The sequence below is a fragment of the Apium graveolens genome, chromosome 4 (assembly GCF_009905375.1).
Source record: "Apium graveolens cultivar Ventura chromosome 4, ASM990537v1, whole genome shotgun sequence".
NCBI lineage: Eukaryota > Viridiplantae > Streptophyta > Magnoliopsida > Apiales > Apiaceae > Apium > Apium graveolens.
In genome coordinates this window covers 313,423,000-313,444,813 of record NC_133650.1, presented here as the reverse complement: position 1 = coordinate 313,444,813, position 21,814 = coordinate 313,423,000, and the positions used below count along the sequence as shown (strand labels likewise).

The 21,814-nt window shown below is 36.0% G+C and overlaps 3 protein-coding genes, 2 long non-coding RNA genes and 1 pseudogene across 6 annotated transcripts; all 6 read left to right on the top strand.

The window, feature by feature from the left end:
* The first annotated feature begins 1,693 nt into the window (after positions 1-1,693).
* LOC141720203 (F-box/kelch-repeat protein At3g23880-like) lies at positions 1,694-2,363 on the top strand. The gene is made up of 2 exons (XM_074522552.1): positions 1,694-2,170; positions 2,217-2,363. Exons 1-2 carry the CDS (start codon positions 1,694-1,696, stop codon positions 2,361-2,363), a joined length of 624 nt encoding a protein of 207 aa, XP_074378653.1.
* LOC141717354 (uncharacterized) lies at positions 2,364-3,553 on the top strand. Its single transcript, XR_012573600.1, has 3 exons — positions 2,364-2,844; positions 3,105-3,179; positions 3,357-3,553. It is a non-coding gene; the product is annotated as an uncharacterized LOC141717354 (long non-coding RNA).
* Positions 3,554-6,971: 3,418 nt separating this feature from the next.
* LOC141720202 (F-box protein At1g11270-like) lies at positions 6,972-7,370 on the top strand. The gene has a single exon (XM_074522551.1). The coding sequence runs from the start codon at positions 6,972-6,974 to the stop codon at positions 7,368-7,370; it is 399 nt and encodes a 132-aa protein (XP_074378652.1).
* Positions 7,371-7,953: 583 nt separating this feature from the next.
* On the top strand, positions 7,954-11,098 carry LOC141717353 (uncharacterized). Of its 2 annotated transcripts, XR_012573599.1 has the most exons (4): positions 7,954-8,042; positions 8,311-9,486; positions 10,398-10,469; positions 10,817-11,098. It is a non-coding gene; the product is annotated as an uncharacterized LOC141717353 (long non-coding RNA). The 2 variants fall into 2 exon arrangements; XR_012573598.1 differs by lacking the exon at positions 8,311-9,486 and having other exon boundaries at positions 10,817-11,093.
* A 3,311-nt stretch (positions 11,099-14,409) lies between these two features.
* Positions 14,410-17,271, top strand: LOC141721813 (subtilisin-like protease SBT1.7). Its single transcript, XM_074524928.1, has one exon. The coding sequence runs from the start codon at positions 14,555-14,557 to the stop codon at positions 16,856-16,858; it is 2,304 nt and encodes a 767-aa protein (XP_074381029.1). The 5' UTR covers positions 14,410-14,554; the 3' UTR covers positions 16,859-17,271.
* Positions 17,272-19,491: 2,220 nt separating this feature from the next.
* Positions 19,492-21,062, top strand: LOC141720201 (subtilisin-like protease SBT1.7; annotated as a pseudogene).
* The last annotated feature ends 752 nt before the right edge of the window (positions 21,063-21,814 follow it).

Below are 21,814 nucleotides of genomic sequence, written 5' to 3'. Positions count from 1 at the left end.
AGGTAAACCACATTTAAGCGACAAACTCTGACTCAGGAGGCATAATCATAAATTTTCTTTCCTTGGGATTCGAACCTCTGACCAAGAAGATAGTATATTAAAAACAATTTAATTATTATTTATGTAGTATATTTAAAAATAATAATTTTAATAATAAATTTAAAAATCCTTGTCAAGAAAATATACAAAGGAAATACTATTTACCGGACAAAACTGAATCTCTACTTGACAGACCAAAAATCAAATGAGATATAGAGAAGTTAAAATCCAACTATGGAGCCCAAAAATGACTATAGGTCCACAGTAATAATCCTACAATCGAATTTTCTGTGGATTTAAACGAGATTTTTAGAAATCAATAATAACATATATTTAGAATTTATTTTTTTTAAAAAAAATGCTAGAAATACAAAATTGGATACGAAATAAGACGTGTCGGTTTTGTGATTGGTTAATTTGACCAAATTAATGGCCCCATATATATTCTCATCAATATCGTTATCAACCAATAAGAAAATGTCATGTCATTCATAGCACATCATTTTCTAATAAAATTTGTAAATCATGCATCTCTATCATTACTCGTATTCTAAATTTGGATAAACTTTCCACGAAATTTAGAATCTAAATCAAATATCAATAGAATTTAATATAAATTTATACAATCCTTTTAAACTCTGAAAATAACTTGAGAAATCTAAATTAAACTATGGGTCCAAAGTAAGAATAATATAATCGTATTTTCTGTCAATTTAACCGAGATTTTAATAAATCATTAATGACTAATATATTAAAAATTTTAACATTTTAATTAAATATGAAGAGATACAAAATTGAATATAAAATGACACGTCTCGGTTTTATGACCGGTCAATTTTACCAAATTAATGGGTCCATCTATATTCACATATATGTCAACCAATAAAAAAACGACATTTCATTCACACCACGTCATTTTGTACTAATATTTTTGTGCTTCATCTTCTACCCCTATCCTTACTCATACTTTAAATATGGAAAAACTTTTCATCAAATCTAGAATCTAAATCAAATATCAATAGAGTTTAATTATATAATCCATTTAAAATCTTTATCTTGTGAAATCTAAATTAAATATTCATTCAAATATATGAACACTGGTAAGAGCTTGAAAATCAAGTGAACGGCTTGTCCAAAATAACATTGGTGTAAAGAGTAGCCCAGAAGTAAAATTAAGCCTGTGCACCTGAGACTGGTAACCTTCCTTTCTCTTCATTGCTATATCTCTGTTGTAAAGTTTATGGTTGTCCAATTATTGAAAAGGTCTAGCTTAGAGCAGTATATCATACATAAGTAACTAACCGTCATTACCATTAAGCCGTTAATATTTTTGCCTGAAAGGATCTTAAGTAGTGTGTGGTATGCTGTTAGGAATTGTTTTTTTTGGCCATTTTCCATAATTGAATATCTTTAAAATCAGACATATTTACTTATTTCATTGTAATGGTTGGTACGGAAAAAAATTATAAATTTAGGAAGGTTTTCTTGTATAAAATATATATCGTGCAATGCTAAAGGTCTCAAATAGGATAGGACTGTCTCATCTATTTTTAAGCTATTTAGCTACTTATTGCAGATTCTTATTCATCATTTGGTTTCCTACTCTGCTAGCTGAACTTTCATTTTCCAAACCCTATAGTACTACATTTGTAAAATGGCACTTCCTTGCGAGATGATCGATGAGGTACTTTGTCGAGTACCCGTTAAGTATGTTCTTCGTTGTCGAAGTGTGTGTAAAGACTGGTGCTCTCTTATTGATAGCACGGCTTTTGTCAAGAAACATCTTAAGACTAGCCGTGATCGCAATGCTGGTGCTGGTCTTATGATAATAAAAGTTTGTGCTGATCAGATGTTTTATTTAGCTAGTCTCGATTCTTTGTATGAGGATTCTGCTTCTGTTGTCAAAATATGCGATCCGCTCAAGACATTACTCCGTGGTGCTGAATATGTGTGTGCTTGTAATGGTTTGATGTGTGTGCTGAAAAATTTGAGAGATGTATATTTGTTGAATCCTGTACTTAGGAAGTTCAAAAAGGTAGCTTCCGCGCCACCTGAGTTTCCAAGTTCGTTTAAATGGGATGAAAGATTCTCATTTGGATTTGGTTATGATGTGGTCAATGATGATTATAAGGTGGTCATGATTGCAGACTGTTGTGTTCATTTTGGTGGCTTATTAGTCTTTGTTTACAGCTTCAAAACCAATGTTTGGACACGGATTCAAAACGTTCCAAATAACATTAGTTTTACTGGAATTTGGGGCATATTTGCAAGTGGATCTCTCCATTGGACTGCAATTAAGAATGAAATCGATTCCAAGGATATAATTGTTGGCTTCGATCTTGAACTTCAACAGTTCAAGGAGGTCCCATACCCTCCTATTGAGGATGACAGTTCCAAAATGATATTTCTGGATGGTCTAGGAGAAAATCTTTGTATTATCGACTGCTCAAATTCTCGTATGGATGTGTGGTTGATGAACTATCCTGGGGCTGAAAGTACTTGGTACAAAGCACTTTCTACGGAGCAAGAGGAAATGCTCAGAATAAATGGTACCTCTAATAAACTTATTGCTTTTTCCAGAAGTGGCAAGGATCTACTCTTACAGGTTTACAATCTCTTCGGCACAACACTTGCATGGTATAACCTCAACCAGGGGACAGTAACAAATGTTGGGATTCGTGGGCTTCCTTTCCATTTCTGTTCGTTTCTATACACCGAGAGTCTCTTACAACTCACCGAGGATGAGCCCTTGCAGCAGAAACCATCAAAAGACAAACAAAAGAAGAATACAAAAAAAAGGAGAAGGTACAAAATGAGTTGTTATTTGTGTGGTCTATAATTCTGTATCTGTCTCCATTCATCATTATCATTAATATTGGTGTATATCTATTGTTATGAAGAGGAGTGATTACAGTACTTGCTAAACACATGCCATTTTCTTTCTTAATTGCGATACTGCTTACCGAGTTGAGCCATCTTTTGCTAGATTGCTTTTAACTGATATCTCATATTTTGGAAAATACATTAACTAATATATTTGCTAATTACTACCCTATTTCTTGTAGGTGTAAATTTCTGTCCGCAGGATCCAGTTCGAGGATCTAAGATGTTTGAACTACGAAACAAAGCAGTATGACAAGGTAGTTTTTTCTTATGTTTATCTTTGTTATTAGTTTGAGTCTTTTGTTTATGTGTTGGAACCATTTTTTGCACAGTATTCACTTCTGCACGTAGCATATCAGTAAAGTTTTCCTGTTACCGAATAGAACATGGAGTAGTTTATGCCTTATTCACTTCTACACTAATAACAATTGCAGGACCTTGTACCATAACTGTTATCTCGATACATGACAAGATTGTTTGCCTGTAACTTTGTGTTGCAGGAATGCTCCCAGTGATGGAAGATCAGTAGAGTTCAATTTTCCAGATTGTGCCCGGAACAGAAGAGAGTAATTTACTAGAACAGTAGATATAATGCACCCTGTGTTTTGTTTGTTAAATTTTAGTTCAGTGTTTCGGTTAAACAAGTACTATAATCTATAATGCAGCAGATGTTGTAACTATAATGCAGCAGATGTTGTAACTCAGATGTTGGTTCTGTTTACTATTTTTTTTAGTTTGTTCAAGTGAAATGAATATTTTCATTAATATACATGTTTTATTTAGCTAGATAGCTGCAAATGATTTATCTACAAAGAGCACTTTGGCTGTTGATCTTGGTTATGCTACTGAATAAGCACTCTGTGCACTACGAATTGGAACCTCACGCATCATTATTTGATTACGATTTTGAGTACTATAACATTTCTCGTATAACAATTCAAATATTCGAAAACTATTATCTCAAATAGCAATTCGAATATTTAAAAACTAACATGCAGTTATATCCCGTACCGCAGGCTTCTTCATGCGATGAGACAAAATCTAATTGTTCGGCGTATCCAATCACGATCTTATAATAAGAACAAGAGATTTTTCTCGATCAATCCCTTTGCCCCTCATTTTTCGAGAATCAGAAATGAGCTACCAAGGAAGTAATAACCCCTAACGAGGCTAAAGCAAGGTCTAATTGGAAATGAAGGGAATTGTTGATTGTATCATAAAGACCCTTATGCCCACGTCCCAGTCGTCCCCCGGAGGAATATGTGCATCTAAAAATCATTCATATTGTGTACAATACTAAACAAATTCAAACTTGAAAATGATCTTTCTGATTCTCGAAGAATGAGGGGCAAAGGGATTGATCGACAAAGATCTTTTGTTCTTATTATAAGATCGTGATTGGATACGCTGTGTATGGACAGCTATCTCTTGAGCACACATTTAGGTCCGGCAGCTCGGCTTGCTTCTACTACCTTCTAGGGTCCTCCCCATTTAGGAGCAAACTATCACTAAATAGATATCTCGAGATATCTATTAGTAATGTGGCTAATAGCTTCTCGGGTGATAGGGAATCTCTCTTTTCTGAATCTCTCCTCTTCTCCGGACTCTTAGCTCTTAGGAAGAAGATTCTAGAAGAAAAAGTACTTGGCATTTAGGTATCTACTTCAAAAAAACTTCTCTAAAACTACCTATAGGCGGTAGGGGTTAAGTTATTGATGTGAGATGGATCCAGAAAAGGGGAGGTTCTAGTTATAATCCGGAAAAGAAAATTCATATGAAATTTGACTCGGTGGATTCATGAAAAAAATAAGTTTGTTTAGCTACACGATTAATAAATATCTCATCTATTCTTGAGAATACAGGAAGTTCTTCTAAGAACTACTAGCGGAGGTATTAATCGAGTATAACCGAGCAATTAAGGCCTTTTTCTCGATACTAATCTAGCCTTTTGAGACTAAGGTTCGAAAGGGCAAGCATAGCTTTTATAGCTGCTTTATCTGCCTGAAGGAATTTCTTGGGACCTTTAGGAACAGTTTTTCAAAATATTAATTTTTAAAAATTTAAAAAGGAGGAATCTTTAAATATAAGTCAGGAATTGAATTCATATTAGAATTTATAATATATTGTATCTCTTTTCGAATAAGGTCTGCCGCCACTCGGACTCGAAAAATCTTTTGCTCGTAAATTCAATGATTAGTCAGTTTTAATGTCGATAAATCTAGGATTCTAGAAAGTCATTTCTGACAGCCTAATCGAAGTTGTGTAATGAAAAATAGAAAATCTTCCAGAACTTGTAAAAGGAGTAATCGATAAATATAAAGAGTAAGCCCAAATAATTCGATCGAGGTAGTTGTTCAACCATACCACATAGTTCCGGCAATTTCAGCAAGAGCAGTCGGACGGACTCTTATAGGGAACCTAATTTTTCATTTGAAATATTTTTGTATGTTTCTAGAGTCAAGGGAGAATGCCATTTTCAAAAGGTATCCCTTTTATGTTTCGATTTATGCTGCTTTTCAAGTTGAAGTTGCCTGGAGATTCAAATCATACTTTTCGTACCATGGGAAATCCACTCGGAGCTCCAAATATACGCTATTAGGATGGAACGGCTCACGTCTGATTAGCCGGTTGGTAAGGCAATAGTTTACCAAGGCGATGATCAGTAGCTAGTCCGAGAGGATGATCAGCCATAATAGGGCTGAGACACGTTTCTTAAAAGGATTTAATCCTTTTAATCTCAATAAATTTTGCCTAGACAAGATATGCCTTATTTACTAATAAGATCCATCCATTTAGCAGCACCTTAGGATGGCATAGCCTTAAAGTTAACGGCGGGGTTCAAACGAGGAAAGGCTTACGGTGGATACCTAGGCACCCAGAGACGAGTAAGGGCGTCCGTAAACTTCCCTTCATTTATCATTGAGTTCAGTTTTAGTTTAGGTTTATTATGTAAAATTAAATTTCATCAATAATACACTTTCTCAGTTGCCTACGGGTATCATTATGAATATATAAACCAAAAACTGTGAATGCCTAGAAATATACATACCCAGCCAGTTGAGATATGTATAAAAAAATATTGTGACATTTCTTTTCTTGTAGTCCTTTCAAATCCATTATTTTTTATATATCGCAAAAGTGTAAACTAGTGACCTCGGAAGATAGGGGCAGTTCATCAACAGTGTTCGGTCAAAGTCTAGCAGTGAGGAATTTTTCGCAATGGGCGAAAGCCTGACGGGCGTTCAGGCAAAGGCTATCGGGATTTTTCCAAGCCTAGCTCTATCTCTTGTTTTGGTTTTGCGCCTTTAGTACTAGCTTCAATTCTCCAATATGGACAGAGGTCGTCAGTCTCCGGTTTGCCTAGATTTTCAATTTTCATACTCTTTTATCAATAATTTAAAAGGGCTTTAGGCTTTAGGTAATAGATAAAGAACCGAATTTTACACACAATCTCAGGTTGCACAAACTACTTATTCGTTCCGTTTTCAACTTCCATTTAAATTTTTCCACACACATTTTAAATTACCTTACTTACACAGTTAAAAATATTCTAACAAACTTCTATTTTAACAAATCATATAATTATATTATCTAAAAATTAATTATAAAATAAATAATTTTAATTATGCGATCAACGTGTCAAAAAATAAGGAAAAAAGAATACATGTACCTGATGAAATGAAACTGGACCTCTACTTGAAAACCCGGAACTTGAGCCCAACCACTGAGCCCAAGTAATGACTGCTGGTTCAAAATAAGAAAAACACACCAAGCAAGCAGTGTTGTTGAATTAGGGCACCAAGCCACCAACCAAGGTAACCATTGCTTTCTGAATTTTTACATAATGCATTTCGACTTTTACACGTATTTTAAAGTACATTGACGACGTAATACTATTTTTAGATTAATTTATTGTAAAATAAAATTTAAAATAAATCGACAAGTAATTTGAGACCAAGATCATAAAATAGCTACATTAATATTGATAATAATTTAGTTATCATTTTTATTTGAACTGTGTCTAGCTAAGCTTTCATTTACCAAACCCTATGGCTCTTCCTGCTGATTTGATTGATGAGGTCCTTTGTCGATTACCTGTAAAGCCTCTTCTTCGATTTCGATGTGTGTCGAAAGGTTGGTGCTCTCTTATTGATAGTAATGCTTTTGCCAAGAAACAGCTTAAGACTGCCATTGCTTGTAATGCTGGTTCTTGTCTTCTGATAGTGACTTTTGGTGATGATAGAAAGTTCTATTTTGTGGGTTTCGATTCTTTAGATGATGAGTCTGCTGCTCTTGTGGAAATAGATGATCCACTCAAGAGTTTTATTCCTGGTGCTCAGATTATGGGTGGTTGTAATGTTTTAAACAAGTACTGTAAGTTTGATGCAACAGATGCTGTAACTCACATGTTGGTTCTGTTTACTATTTTCTTTAGATTGTTCAATTAAAATGACTATTTTTATTAATATACATGTTTTAAGAAGAGTAGGGCTAAGTATACCAATGTTCCCGAGATCTCATCTTATTAATAGAAAAATTATAAAGTATGGACATTACACATTATTATTTGTGAATGATTTTGGCTACCACAGTTTTCTGGTATAACAAATCGAATATTTGAAAACTAATCTGCAGTTATCTATATTTTCATACTCTTTAATCTTTATTAAAATTTAAAAGGGCTTTAGGCTTTACCTAATAGAAAAAGTACTGAATTTTACGTCAAATCTTAGGTTGGATAAACTACTTATTTGTTTCGTTTTCAAGTATCATTCAAATTTTTCTTACACACATTTTAAATTTCCTTAACTACATAGTGAAAAAATATTCTATCAAATTCTCTTGTAACAAATTATATTATTTTACAAATTAATTAAAATAATAAATTTAACCATCAATGTATCAAAAAATAAGGAAAAAAATATATGCACCTGATGAAATGAAACTGGACCTCTACTTGAAAGCCCAAACTTGAGTGAGATCAACAAAACCCAACAACTGAGCCCAAAAATTGACTGCTGGTTCAAAACAAGAAAAACACACAATTGTTGTATTTTCTGTGTCTATGCATCCCCAACCAAGCAGTGCTGTCTGAATTAGGGCACCAAGCTACCAACCAGGTAACCATTGTTGTCTGAATTTTTACATAATGTACGAAATTTATTACTCTTTCTGTCCCGATTTACTTTCCATTTGCATTTCGACTTTTATGCGTATTTTAAAGTACATTGTCGAAGTAGTTATATTTTTTAGATTATTTTATTATAAAATAAAATTTAAAATAAGTCGACAAGTAATTTGAGACGGAGATAGAGTTCGTGCCTAATAAAATAGCTACATTAGTAGTGATACTAATTTATTTATCATTTTTATTTGAACCGTGTCTAGCTAAGCTTTCATTTACCAAACCCTATGGCTCTTCCTGCTGATTTGATTGATGAGGTACTTTGTCGATTACCCGTAAAGCCTCTTCTTCGATTTCGATGTGTGTCGAAAGGATGGTGCTCTCTTATTGATAGTAATGCTTTTGCCAAGAAACAGCTTAAGACTGCCATTGCTTGTAATGCTGGTTCTTGTCTTCTGATAGTGACTTTTGGTGATGATAGAAAGTTCTAATTTGCGGGTTTTGATTCTCTAGATGATGAGTCTGCTGCTCTTGTGGAAATAGATGATCCACTCAAGAGTTTTCTTCGTGGTGCTCAGATTATGGGTGGTTGTAATGGTTTAATGTGTGTGTTTAAGAATCAGAGGAAGGATGTTTTTCTGTTAAATCCGACAACTAGGAAGTTTAGGAAGATAGCCGGTTTGCCAAGTGAGTTTCCGAGTTTGTTTAGTACTAATGAGAAGCTCATATGTGGATTCGGATATGATGAGGTTAATGATGATTTTAAGGTGGTCTTGATTGCAGAATGTTATGTTCAGTTTCGTGGCTTAATATCCATGGTCTACAGCCTTAAAAGTAATGCTTGGACACGGATTCAGGATGTTCCTAGTAACACTCGTTTCATTAATATTAGGGGTTTTTTTGCAAGCGGATGTTTGCATTGGATGGCAAGTGAGGATCGAATTAATGGAAAAGAGTTCATTGTTGGATTTGATCTGGAACGTCAACAGTTCAAGGACGTCCCTTTTCCTCCTATTGAGGCGACTCGTGCCAAGTCCAGTGAAAGAATTTTGGATGATTTAGGAGAATACATTTCTATTCTTGACTGCACCGATACTCAAATGGATGTGTGGGTGATGAACTATCGCGGGGCTGGAAGGACCTGGTACAAAGCACTTTCTAGAGAGACTCGTGATTGGAGCGTATAGGTTGACCAAACTTGTTGCATTTTCCAGAAGTGGCGAGGATTTACTCATACTGGAGCGGGATGACTACAACACAAAACTTGTGTGGTATAATCTTGACCAGAGGACAGTGAAGAATATCAAGATTCGCGGGTTACCTGTTAATTTTTTACAGTTTCGATACACTGAGAGTCTCTTACAGCTCACTGAGGATGAGCCGCTGGAACACAAGTTATCAATAGACAAGCAAAATAAGAATAAAAAGAAAAAAGATAGGTACAAAATATTCTGTTATTTGTATGGTCTATAGTTCTGTCTTTCTCTCACATTTATATTTTTTTTAGCATTAGTACATTTTGTTCATTTGTAAATTATGTTGGCTGGTACATTAATCTTATGTGCTAACATATAGCATTAGGCATTGTAGAGACTACTTATAAATTTTGTATAGTTTCCCTAGCTGTTCAGTAACTTCAGAGTTGTACACATGAAATTGTGATATTCATTTACTCGGTATTCTGTACTTCGTATCAATTCATATGACGATGCTTTATCGTGATAATAACATCACATCACTGATCACATATGTGTCCACTGCATTTCTGTATCGAGATGTATAAGAGTTATGGAAGTGCTTAATGTATTTTGTGTTGCTTATCAGATTTGCGCATTCTCTTTAATTTTCATATTTTTTAAAATTTATATTTATGGTCTGCAAGTGTTTCTTATATTCATCAGATGAAAATGTTGTGGTCACTTGGGAGAACTCCTTTCTAACATCCCTTAAAATTTGCCCCTACCTCCACATTTTTGAATGCAATAATGACATACTTACTCTGTCCCAGAGAGAACATAACATTACCTTCTTTTATTGACTTTCTGGTTATTTAATTTTGGTTTCTGTTTATGAGATTCCATATCATTTGTGTTTAAGGTGCAGAATAGAAATTAGGTTATTGATTATGCTAACTGAGCATCATTTTTTGTCTCTTGTTTGACCAATATCATTTAATTTTGGTGTATATCTTTTATTATTAAGAGAGTGATCATCGTCAAGAACTTGTTAAACACATGGCATTTCCTTTTCTTATAGTCATATTGCTTACCGAGTCGAGACATCAATTGCTTAACTGTGGTTGATTGATAATTTATTGTAGAGCTACTAATTTTTCTCTTATCTCTTGTAGGGATGAATTCCTGTCCAGAGGATTCAGTTTGAGGCTATAAGATACTTGGACAGACACAAGTAGTATGACAAGGTAGATTGTTTTTTTAAATCTAATGCTCTTGCTAGGAATTTGTACAGCAATCATGCTTATCTTTAATGTTGTAAGTTTGAGTCTTTTTCCATGTTTTGCAACCATTTTCTGCTAAAATATTTACCTCTGTATGCTGTAGATTGTTAAAGTTTTCCATTAGGCATTTAAACATTGCCTTATTCGTATTCACATCTACACAAATAAGCTATCCAACTTAATTACTTTGTATTAAAACCACATGAACCTGTATAAGTCAGAATCATTTATGATTTATATGAGTTAGAAATGACTTGTTTTATTCTGACCTTGTTACCTGATAAGATTGTTCGCATAAATTGGTGTTGCAGGAATGCACCATGAGACGGTAGATAATTAGATTTCAAGATTGTGGCTGGAACAGAAGGGAGTTCATTCGAGAGCGATAGATGTATTGTTCTCTTCACCATTTACTGCCTGCCCCATCTATTTTGTCTTTTGAATTTTGCTGTCTTGGGTAAAACAAGTACTGTTAGTTTGATGCATCAGATGCTGTAATAATCCAGATGTTGGTTCTGTCTACTACTTTCGCCACCTTGTTTAATGAAAATGACTATTCTCCATAGTATATATGTTATATTTAGCTAGATACATGTAGAATGCTACTGAATAAGCACTCTGTGCAGTAAAAGAAGTTCAGGAACAAACTGTGAATGAAGCTGAAAACTTGTAGAGATGCAGAACTGACATGCTTGAATTAGGTAATAAGATTATTTCCATACCAAGTATATGTATATGAAATAAATATTTAAAATTTAAACTTTAAACTTTATAAACTAAAACAAGCAACAATAATTTAAGAAACAAATTTTATTATAAAAATTAAAAGATACAATAAAAACAAAAAATGTCAAGTTGAGTGGGAAATGATGACAAAGTCTTGGAGGACAAGAGCAAATGTTGGAATAGACTAGGATAAGTCCATCTTACCTTACAGTTGAAGACAAGTACTAATCCATGTATATATAATTAATGTAGAGAGTGATGGTTTCATGTAATAAGTGAAATTAGCTAAATGAATAAGCTTTTTCATGATTAAAACAACTCAATTGTCTTTATTTATAACACATCATCTCTAATGCATTACCCGGTTTTTCTAGTGTGTACGTACTGTACTAAATGCGAAAATTTATAAATTTAACTTATTGTGACTGACTACTATTTTTTAATAATGATGAAGCTCCTGGATACATAAAACTTAAACCAATAAAAGCTAAATTTATAAATATACGTGTTTAGCACGTGTTCATGCGCATACACTAATAATATCCGTATTTAGCACGTGTTCATCTGCACACATTAATACGCACGCAAGCACACATTAATACACACTCAAGCTCTGTGCTTAACACGTGTTCATGCGCACACGCTAATAAGCACACAAGCCCTGTATCATACATAACCAACGTTTTGGAGAAGTCATCTTGTTCCTTCTTAACTACCGATCACACTAGCTTTTGTTCCTTTCCTATAATAGTTATTAAGCTACCAGTTACGTCATACTATATGATTATTCAATTTATATATTGGTATAAATGGCATTATTGAACCTGATATATAAAGGTAGAGGACAATTAATCTAAATTTTCTTTTCAATTTAAATGGAAAATCGAAATGTTTCATTTAAATGTTTTATTTAGAACAGCTCTGAAAAAATAAGTATTTTTTTCGGAGATACCCTTCACAAACATCCTTGACGAATGAGTTTTCATTATTCAATAGCGAATGATTACCACCTAATACCTCTTGATATAACAGTATTTCAGTTAAAATTTACAGGACATAGAAGGTTTGGATCTTGTTAAATATAAAACGGATGTGTGAATGTATTTAACTAGAAAACAATAATATCAAGGATTGGTTCACATATTCACTAGCTAATCAAATGCAACTAATAAGATATCAAGCTAAAAGAGATAAATTAGTGAAAGCTATATACAAGATTCCTGTCCAAAATGGTAAATTTGTAAGATGATTCCATTATTAGTGGTCCTTCCACAAAGCTTTTGAGGATAGAATCATTCAAGTCATGTGGGTTCCATAATCATGCATTATTTGAACAAAAACAAAAGATAATCACGTCTATAATCAACAGCTAAGCATTAATAGATTGCAGTTTCATATTGTTGAGTGATATGTACTGTTAACCCCCCAATAGTTATACTAGGGGGCTGCTGTCATCTGTTCGCGAAAAATTTCCGGGAATAGTAAAATTAAGTGTCAACATAGTGACGTGATTTCTAGCGTTCACGTCAATTTCTCGTATTAAATTTTTTTATAAAAACTTTTAGCCGACAAATGATTAAATCCATCGATTGTCACTTACAAGTTCTGTTATATAAATCGGCCGATTTTTCAAAAATCGCCGATAAATCGGTCAAAAAAATTTGTCCGATTTGACCGATTTCTGATAAATCGCCGATAAATCATCCGATATTTTAAAAATCGTTTGATAAATCGTAAATCGGTACCCCAACCGAATAGTTCCGATTTCCGAAATCTGTAACAGTGCAGTTACAAGTATGCTTATACTATTTACTATTTGTTGTGAAGCAATAATTTGATGTTTTGCAGACTTCACGCATGTAAAGACAAATTATTTAGTTTTTGATTATGATGATGCAGATTGCTTTGGACTATCTAATCCAGATTCTGTTTTAAGGCATACACACTAAGGTCGGGTTCCAAGAGGTTTTTACTATTTTCGTTAATCGTCCTAATATTCTCGGATTCGGATATGAACAACAAGAAATTGTCGATCAAATTTATAATGTTTTTGACAGAGCCCGGAATGACAAATAAAACTAAGAATCGTGTCGTGTACTTCCGTATTTTTGCATCACTTGGTTATTTAAGGTCTCAAACAAGCCTATTTTCAGAGTTCGAGGGCTTATTGCCGTAGAATTCATCTAAGCAGCTAAGAATCGTGCTTCTGAGTGAGACATCTTTCGATTTGGCAGATTCTCTTCCATTCAAATATATTTAGGTACAATCTCCCCCAACTAAATTCGAGTTTGTGGTTATAAACCATTATGATTCCACTTAATAAAGTTGCTAAGCTGTAGATAATAGATTGATCCTCAGTTGTAACCGAACGTGTATCCTAACGTTAATACATGATAGGCTAAGTGAGATATTTAGTAGATTCTCACCTAATGTTGAGTGACAAGTCCTTAATGATCATTATTATCCAAAACACCGACGATAATAAACTAGACACAGCAAATCTTTGAAGGGGAGATTAATCCCTAATTCAAGTGTTGGAAAGTTAATCGGATGATTTCCTTTCGTGTTTTCTCCCGTTCCTTTTGTTAGAATATAAGATCCTGAAAAGGATCATTTTCTAACATCTCGAGATTTTAGAGTAACTGATTCATTGACATGGTATCAGACTAGCAGAGGACTCAGGTTCGATCCGTGCCACCTCCGGCAAATTAATGCCTCAAAAATGCGCACCCGTGATCCACTCTTCGACCCATAAATGGGCTCTCGAAGGGTCATATGCACATCCCTCCCGAAATGGAACCGTGCATGAACAGATACAGATGCTGTAAAAGAACTTGAACATCTGCAAGACTGTCAAACTGGTGCACATGGCAGAGTCTCTACCTATAGGTTGTTATAGTGCATTTCAATCATTCCTTGATTAACTTATAAGAAAGATATTAGAAGTACTTAAGCACAGTCATCATCAATTCATTAAGACTTGTTTAGACTACTTTTTGGAAATTAAGCTTAAGTTTATGGCTTCATAATCACTCTGACAGGTGTGCTATCACATCTAAAGATATAGACAACTAAAAATTCTTTTCTAGGCCACTAAAAGTTGATAGGCAAGAGCCACAGATTCATTGTCAGGAAAAATTTTAGCACTTAGTGGGTCCAATGCATTCTGTTCTGAACCAGAACACTTCTACAAAAGCCTGAATAAGTGTGATGAAAATGAAAAACACTCATCTAAAAGTCCTCTGACAAATTATCGAAACCCTGCCTTGATTCGAGGATTCTGTCCAAGAATTTGCAGGGGAAACAGAGTAAAGATTAGCGTAATGAAGCTCTGGCATGTTTCATTTGTTTATGTTTCATTTGTTACACTAGTGATATGCTGCTATGGTTATGCAGAACAGAGAACCATGCCTAAGAAGACCTACATAGTTCATATGGACAAGTCCTCTATGCCCTTGAGTTACGATGATCACGTTCAGTGGTACGACTCATCCATTAAAGCAGTATCAAACTCCGCCAACATGATTTACACCTACAACAATGTTATTCATGGTTACTCTACAAGGTTAACTACTACAGAAGCTGAGTCACTTGAAGGGCAGCCTGGAATTTTACTAGTCCAAGAGGAATTGATATACCAGCTTCATACTACTCGAACACCAGCGTTTCTGGGACTTGATGAGAGTGCAGCAGTAAAACTTGAAGCAGGGGCAGTGAGTGAAGTTATTGTTGGAGTGCTAGACACGGGTGTTTGGCCTGAAAGTAAAAGTTTCGATGACACTGGGCTTGGTCCAGTCCCCAGTAAATGGAAGGGCAAGTGTGATGTGAGCAAGGACTTTTCCTCATCAAGCTGTAACAACAAACTCATTGGGGCGAGATCCTTTTCAGAAGGGTATGAAGCCGCTTTTGGACCGATTGATGAAACCTTGGAATCAAAGTCACCCAGAGACGATGATGGCCACGGAACACACACATCTAGTACAGCAGCAGGTTCATCTGTAACCGGAGCCAGTCTCTTTAATTATGCTATGGGCACAGCACGCGGAATGGCAGCACATGCCAGAGTGGCCATTTATAAGGTCTGCTGGCTTGGTGGATGTTTTAGCAGTGATATCCTTGCTGGCCTAGAGATGGCCGTATCAGATGGTGTAGATGTCTTGTCATTATCACTAGGTGGTTCAGTTTCTGACTACTTTCGTGACACAGTGGCAGTTGGCGCGTTTTCAGCAATGTCACATGGAATCTTTGTATCATGCTCGGCTGGGAATGGTGGACCAACTCCTGAGAGCTTGTCTAATGTTGCGCCATGGATAGCTACAGTTGGTGCAGGAACTCTAGACCGTAATTTCCCAGCCAACGCTATCCTTGGGAATGGGAAGAACTTTTCTGGTGTATCACTATACAGTGGAAAAATGTTATCGGATTCATTAGTTCCATTGGTGTACGCTGCTAAAGTCAGTAACTCGACGAGTGGCATTCTATGTATGACTGGTACCCTAGATCCTGAAAAGGTTGCTGGGAAGATCGTTGTATGTGATCGAGGGGTGAATTCCAGGGTACAAAAGGGCATAGTAGTAAGAGATGCAGGCGCTGTAGGGATGATTTTAGCAAATACTGACACTTTTGGGGAGGAGCTGGTGGCCGATGCTCATCTCATTCCTGCAGCAACTGTGGGACAGACAGCTGGTGATGCAATAAAAAAGTACATTTCTTCCGATCCAAAGCCAGTGGCCACAATTGCATTTGCAGGCACACGATTAGGAATCCAACCGTCACCAGTTGTGGCAGCATTTAGCTCAAGAGGACCAAACCCAATCACACCAGAAATACTAAAACCAGATTTCATCGCACCAGGTGTAAATATTTTAGCTGGTTGGACGGGTAAAGTTGGACCAAGTGGTTTGAATGATGATACACGGCAAGTGGACTTCAACATAGTATCTGGCACATCAATGTCATGTCCACACGCAAGTGGTTTAGCAGCCCTAGTCAAGTCAGCACACCCTGATTGGAGCCCTGCAGCTATCAAATCAGCGCTTATGACAACAGCTTACAACACATACAAGAATGGTGAAACTATACAAGATATTGCAACTGGAATGGCATCTACACCTTTTGATTATGGGGCAGGACATGTCGCTCCTACAGCAGCCCTTGACCCGGGACTTGTCTATGATGCAAATGTTCAGGACTACCTAGAGTTCCTTTGTGCCTTAAACTACAGTTCAAATCTCATCAGGGTTGTCACAAAACAAGCTTTTACATGTGACAGTGATAAAAAATACAATCTGGGAGATCTTAATTACCCTTCTTTTGCTGTTCCTTTTGAGACATCCTCGGGAACAGGTGGTGGCAAAAGTGCGCCTGCAGTAATTAAGTACACCAGGACTCTAACTAACGTGGGTATTCCAGCAGCATACAAGGTCTCAGTGTCCTCTGAAACACGTTCTGTGAAGATAGCAGTTGAACCGGAAACACTAGCTTTTAGCAGACCGAATGAAATGAAGAATTACACAGTAACGTTCTCAGCAACTTCCTTGCCCTCTGGCACGACAAGCTTTGGACGGATAGATTGGTTAGGTGGTAAATACGTTGTCAGCAGTCCAGTTGCTTTTACTTGGACATGATCGAAACAATTCAGCAGAATTACATAGACCAAGCACTGTAAATTATCCAAAAGGTCTAAAGGGTCACCTCATCAAACCAGTGATCAATGTACAATATATTATCCTACAGGCTACGGCTTTATGAAACCATGAAGAAGATCTGACCCAACTTCTCAAGCATCCTGCACGAAGGAGGGCCTGAAGGAGGTTCATTCTGAAAGCCATTAGTGCATTCTTGGTACTTGTAATCAAGGATTCATGTGTATATATTTACTCTATAGCTCGCTTAAGTTACTCAAACTAGTGACAATCGATATATCAGGGTCAACTGTTGCACAGGCACACTGATAGTCAATGAAAGATTTGAAGTACTCTATACTGTATAAGATGAAAAAAACCAGAAATGATATATTTCGACTATAATTATTTCTTCACTAGTACCACTAAATTTATTAAAAACCAGTTGATGTCTATTTAGATTAGGATTGTTATAATTACATGAGATATTGGTTAGGGCAGTATAGCTACAGTAATACCTATTTTTCGACCTTTGTTCTGCAAAGTCATACATTTTTCATCGAAACTTAATCAAACACCACATTAGTAAGGTCTGAGAGGCATGACATATGACATCTGATTCATAATATACGAATTTCTTAAAGAACTCTATGAGGTTTTAAGATTTTCAATCTTATACACATGAGGACTGCGACGCAGGCTTCATGAATCATTAAGCAGATGAGCAAACCTAAATCGCATTGGAAGGAAATCAATATCTGCATCTCTGATGAAATCAATCAATATCGTATAAATTACAGTTCTGCTATTTAATCACTTAAAAGGCACAAGTACTATTCATTTGTTGCATTTTCTCAGCACAAGCTCACTTTAGGTAATGCAGAACAATATGCCTTTTTTCAGCTAAATAAATAACTAATAAAATCATATAGATACTTTAACTTATAAGATTAGAGGGAGAAATTACATTGAGGAGGTGTTAAAATCAAAAGAAACTATTTGTAGTTACTCAAATTATTTAACTTGAGACTCCCAACAGATTAGGCCAAGCCTTTTTAGAATATGATCACCAGGGACTAGTCCGCGAATACCTGTTCTGAGGATAAGAGAACTAGAGTAAGTAGCACGTAAGGTGATTAGGCGATTTGTGAAGAGATCTAATCAAGTGTATTTAGGAGCGGAATGTGACTATGAAATGCAGGATGTGTAGAAAGAAATGCATAAAAGTCACTCTGCAAACGATCTTCAAACTCTTCACAATGATCTGAAAAACCCACGAAGTTGGAGGACAGCAGTCCAAAAAAGGTCTCAATGAATTACTACATAAACAACCTCTAACTTGTTTTTGACTAACAAATTTCAAATATCTAACTTGAGGCTCCCAGTAAATTAGACTGAGCCTTGTTCGCGAGAGTCTAGTCAAGAACATGAACAACAATGTCAAATTTGTTGATTTGTTAAAAAGAGCTTCAAGAATATCACTTTTTGGATCATGGTGTGAGGTATAATGAGGATCAAACATGCGTGAAATTCAATACTGAAAGTATTCCTTTACAAATTGCAGATAATTCTCTTACAGGAAAAGGCTAGTCCAGTTTTAGTCAGTATTTCCAAACATATAAAGCATCAGAACTGTCTTACATGTTAAGTAACTAGAAATCTTAAGTTGTCAGAGGAAGGCCCCGACTGACTGGAACTTGTTGAATGCTATTCAACAATACAACAATAGACACTGATGTGCTCACAGTCACATCAATGTATAACTAGAATACTCCACAAAAATTACAGCTGTGTTCTGCACATTTGAAAAAAAGTTAATGGTTATTGATTGATTTTTTTCATTCTGTCTAGGACAAGGTGGGTCTAGTCTAATCCATTCTATGTCCAAAATTCCAATCTATGTCTGAACTAGAACGCTTCTATAAAATCCGGATTCAGTGATTTCTTTTTTCAACACTATGCCAAAGTCCTACGATAAAAGTAGACCAGGTCCAAGTATTTGTAGAGGGTACAAAATGGAAGTTCACACAATGACTCACTGGCATGCAGAAGAGAGAACCATGCCAAAGAAGACTTATAACATAGTTCACCTAGTTCACATGATCCTAGTATTAACACATGAGATTAATCTATTTCAATATTTTTCTGTATCAACATCAGTTTATTACTTTGTTTTATTAACATCAGTTTAATACCTTGCTTTATAAACAAATCAACCACTCTCCCCAACTAACCCCAACATTTATACATACTAATTATTCTAAAGCAGTAGCTGCAATAATAAGATATCATCTGATGGCTTTACTAACAAGTGAAGCAGTATCATTCCATTTCTTTGGACTATCTGATTTTATTCTCTTTAATGTCGTCATTCTAGCGTTTCTCTCCATTACCATCCGAAGATTTTTGGATTAAGATATAAACAACAAGAACTTGAGAATGAAATTAATAAACAATTTACAACTGAAACATGTTAGCAGGTCTAATCTGTTATATGTCTAAACCAAAGGGCTTTTATAAATGCCAGATTCAGTGTTTTAAATTTTGAACACTTGGCCAAAGTCCTCTGATAAAAAAAACTACCGAAACCTTGCCCTGAATTATAGATCGGGTCCAAGAATTTGCAGAGGCTACTAATGACGCTCTGGCATATATCGTTGGTTACACTATCGATATGCTGCTATGGATATGCAAAAGAGAGAACCATGCCAAAGAGGACTTATATAGTTCACATGGACAAGTCCTCCATGCCCTAGAGTTATGATGATCACCTTGAGTGGTATGAATCATCAATAAAATCAGTATCAAACTCCGCAAACATGATTTACACGTACAATAACGTTGTTCATGGCTTCTCTATGAGATTGACCACTACAGAAGCCGAGTTACTTGAAGGACAGCCAGGAATTCTACTGGTCCAAGAAGAAATGATATACCAACTTCACACTACTCGGACACCAGAATTTTTAGGCCTTGATGATAACACCTTTGTCAATCATGAGGCAGGGGCTGTGGGTGAAATCATTATAGGAGTCCTAGACACTTGTGTTTGGCCTGAAAGTAGAAGCTTCAATGATACTGGACTAGGTCCCATCCCCAGTAAATGGAAGGGCAAGTGCGATGTGAGCAAGGACTTTGCCTCATCAAGCTGTAACAACAAACTCATTGGGGCCAGATCCTTTTCACAAGGGTATGAAGCTGCTTCTGGACCAATTGATGAAAACTTGGAATCGAAGTCACCCAGAGACGATGATGGCCATGAAACACAGACTTCCACTACAGCAGCTGGTTCATCTGTGACTAAAGCCAGCTTGTTCAATTATGCTACGGGTACAGCACGAGGAATGGCAGCACAAGCCAGAGTGGCCATATATAAGGTGTGCTGGCTTGGCGGATGTTTTAGCAGTAACATCCTAGCTGGCCTAGATATGGCCGTATCAGATGGTGTAGATGTCCTCTCATTATCACTAGGTGGTTCAACTTTTGTGTACATTCGAGACCAGGTAGCTATTGGCATTTTTCTGCAATATCATATAGTATCTTTTTATCTTACTCGGCGGGGAATAGCGGGGACGACCCTGAGAGCGTTACTAATGTGGCACCATGGGTGACTACAGTTTCTTACAGGAACTCTAGACCGCAATTTTCCAGCCACCACCCTCCTTGGGAATGGGAAGAACTTCACAGGTGCATCAGTATACAGTGGAAAAGCATTATCTAATGCCTTGATTCCCCTGGTGTACGCTTTCATAACCAAAAATACAACTCACAATCCATGCACAGCTGGTAGTTTAGATCATAAAAAGTTGCTGGATAGATTGTGGTACCAGAAATTCTAAAACCAGATACTATAGCACCAGGCGTGAACATTCTTGCTGGTTGGACAGGTAAAGTTGGACCAAGTGGGTTGAAAGACGATAAAAGGCACTTGGACTTCAATATAGCATCTGGAACATCAATGTCATGTCCAGATGTAAATGGATTAGCAGCATTGATCAAGTCAGCACACCCTAAATGGAGCCCCGCAGCTATAAGATCAGTGCTTACGACAACAGCCTACATCACAGACAAGAATGATAAAACCATACAAGATACTGCAACTGGAAAGCCATCAACACCATTTGATATTGGTGCGGGACATGTGACCCCTGTAGCAGCTCTTGATCCTGGTCTTGTCTATGATGCAAATGTGACCCCTGTGCCGTGAAATACAGTTCAAAACACATTAAGGCTCTCACAAACTAAGCTTTCGCTGCTCGTTTCAAAACAAGCTCAAAAAAGGTAGTGACAATAGTGTTCCAATTACAATAAAGTACAGGTGGAGTCTGACTAATGTGGGTGTTCCGGCAACATATACAAGGTCTCAGTGCTTCACTGAGCGTGAAGCACTGGCTTTTAGGAAATGCAATGAAAAGAAGAAATACACAGTGTCGTTTACCGCAACTTTCATGCCATCAGGAACAACAATGTTGGTAGTCCTGTTGCCTTTAGCTGGACATGATCATCATAATCACAACAAATAAAACAGACCAAGCACTATAAATTATCTGTCAAGTCTAAAGGTCTGGGTCAATATTTGAAGCAAAACTATTTAACTACTCAGATAATCAGATTAATGAACCATTCTCAAATCTTGTAGTCATGAAAACCAGAAAGCATACTTTGAAGAAACGCCATAACTTGATAAAAATATCTCACAGTATCAGTTTGCAAGGAACTGTATTTGATAAGGATCCATAAACAGATCACATGCGAAATCAAACTTTTTAGCAAAATCTATTCATAAGATGACTACATATTAAAGTAAATAAATCACAAATATTACAACTCCTTTTCAACAAAGTAACATCATGATTCATGACTATGAATTTGAAAACCCTTATTAATTTTTTCCTGAAAATATACCGGACTAATATTTAAAGATGGAAATGAAACATTTTATTAGATATTTATGGAACT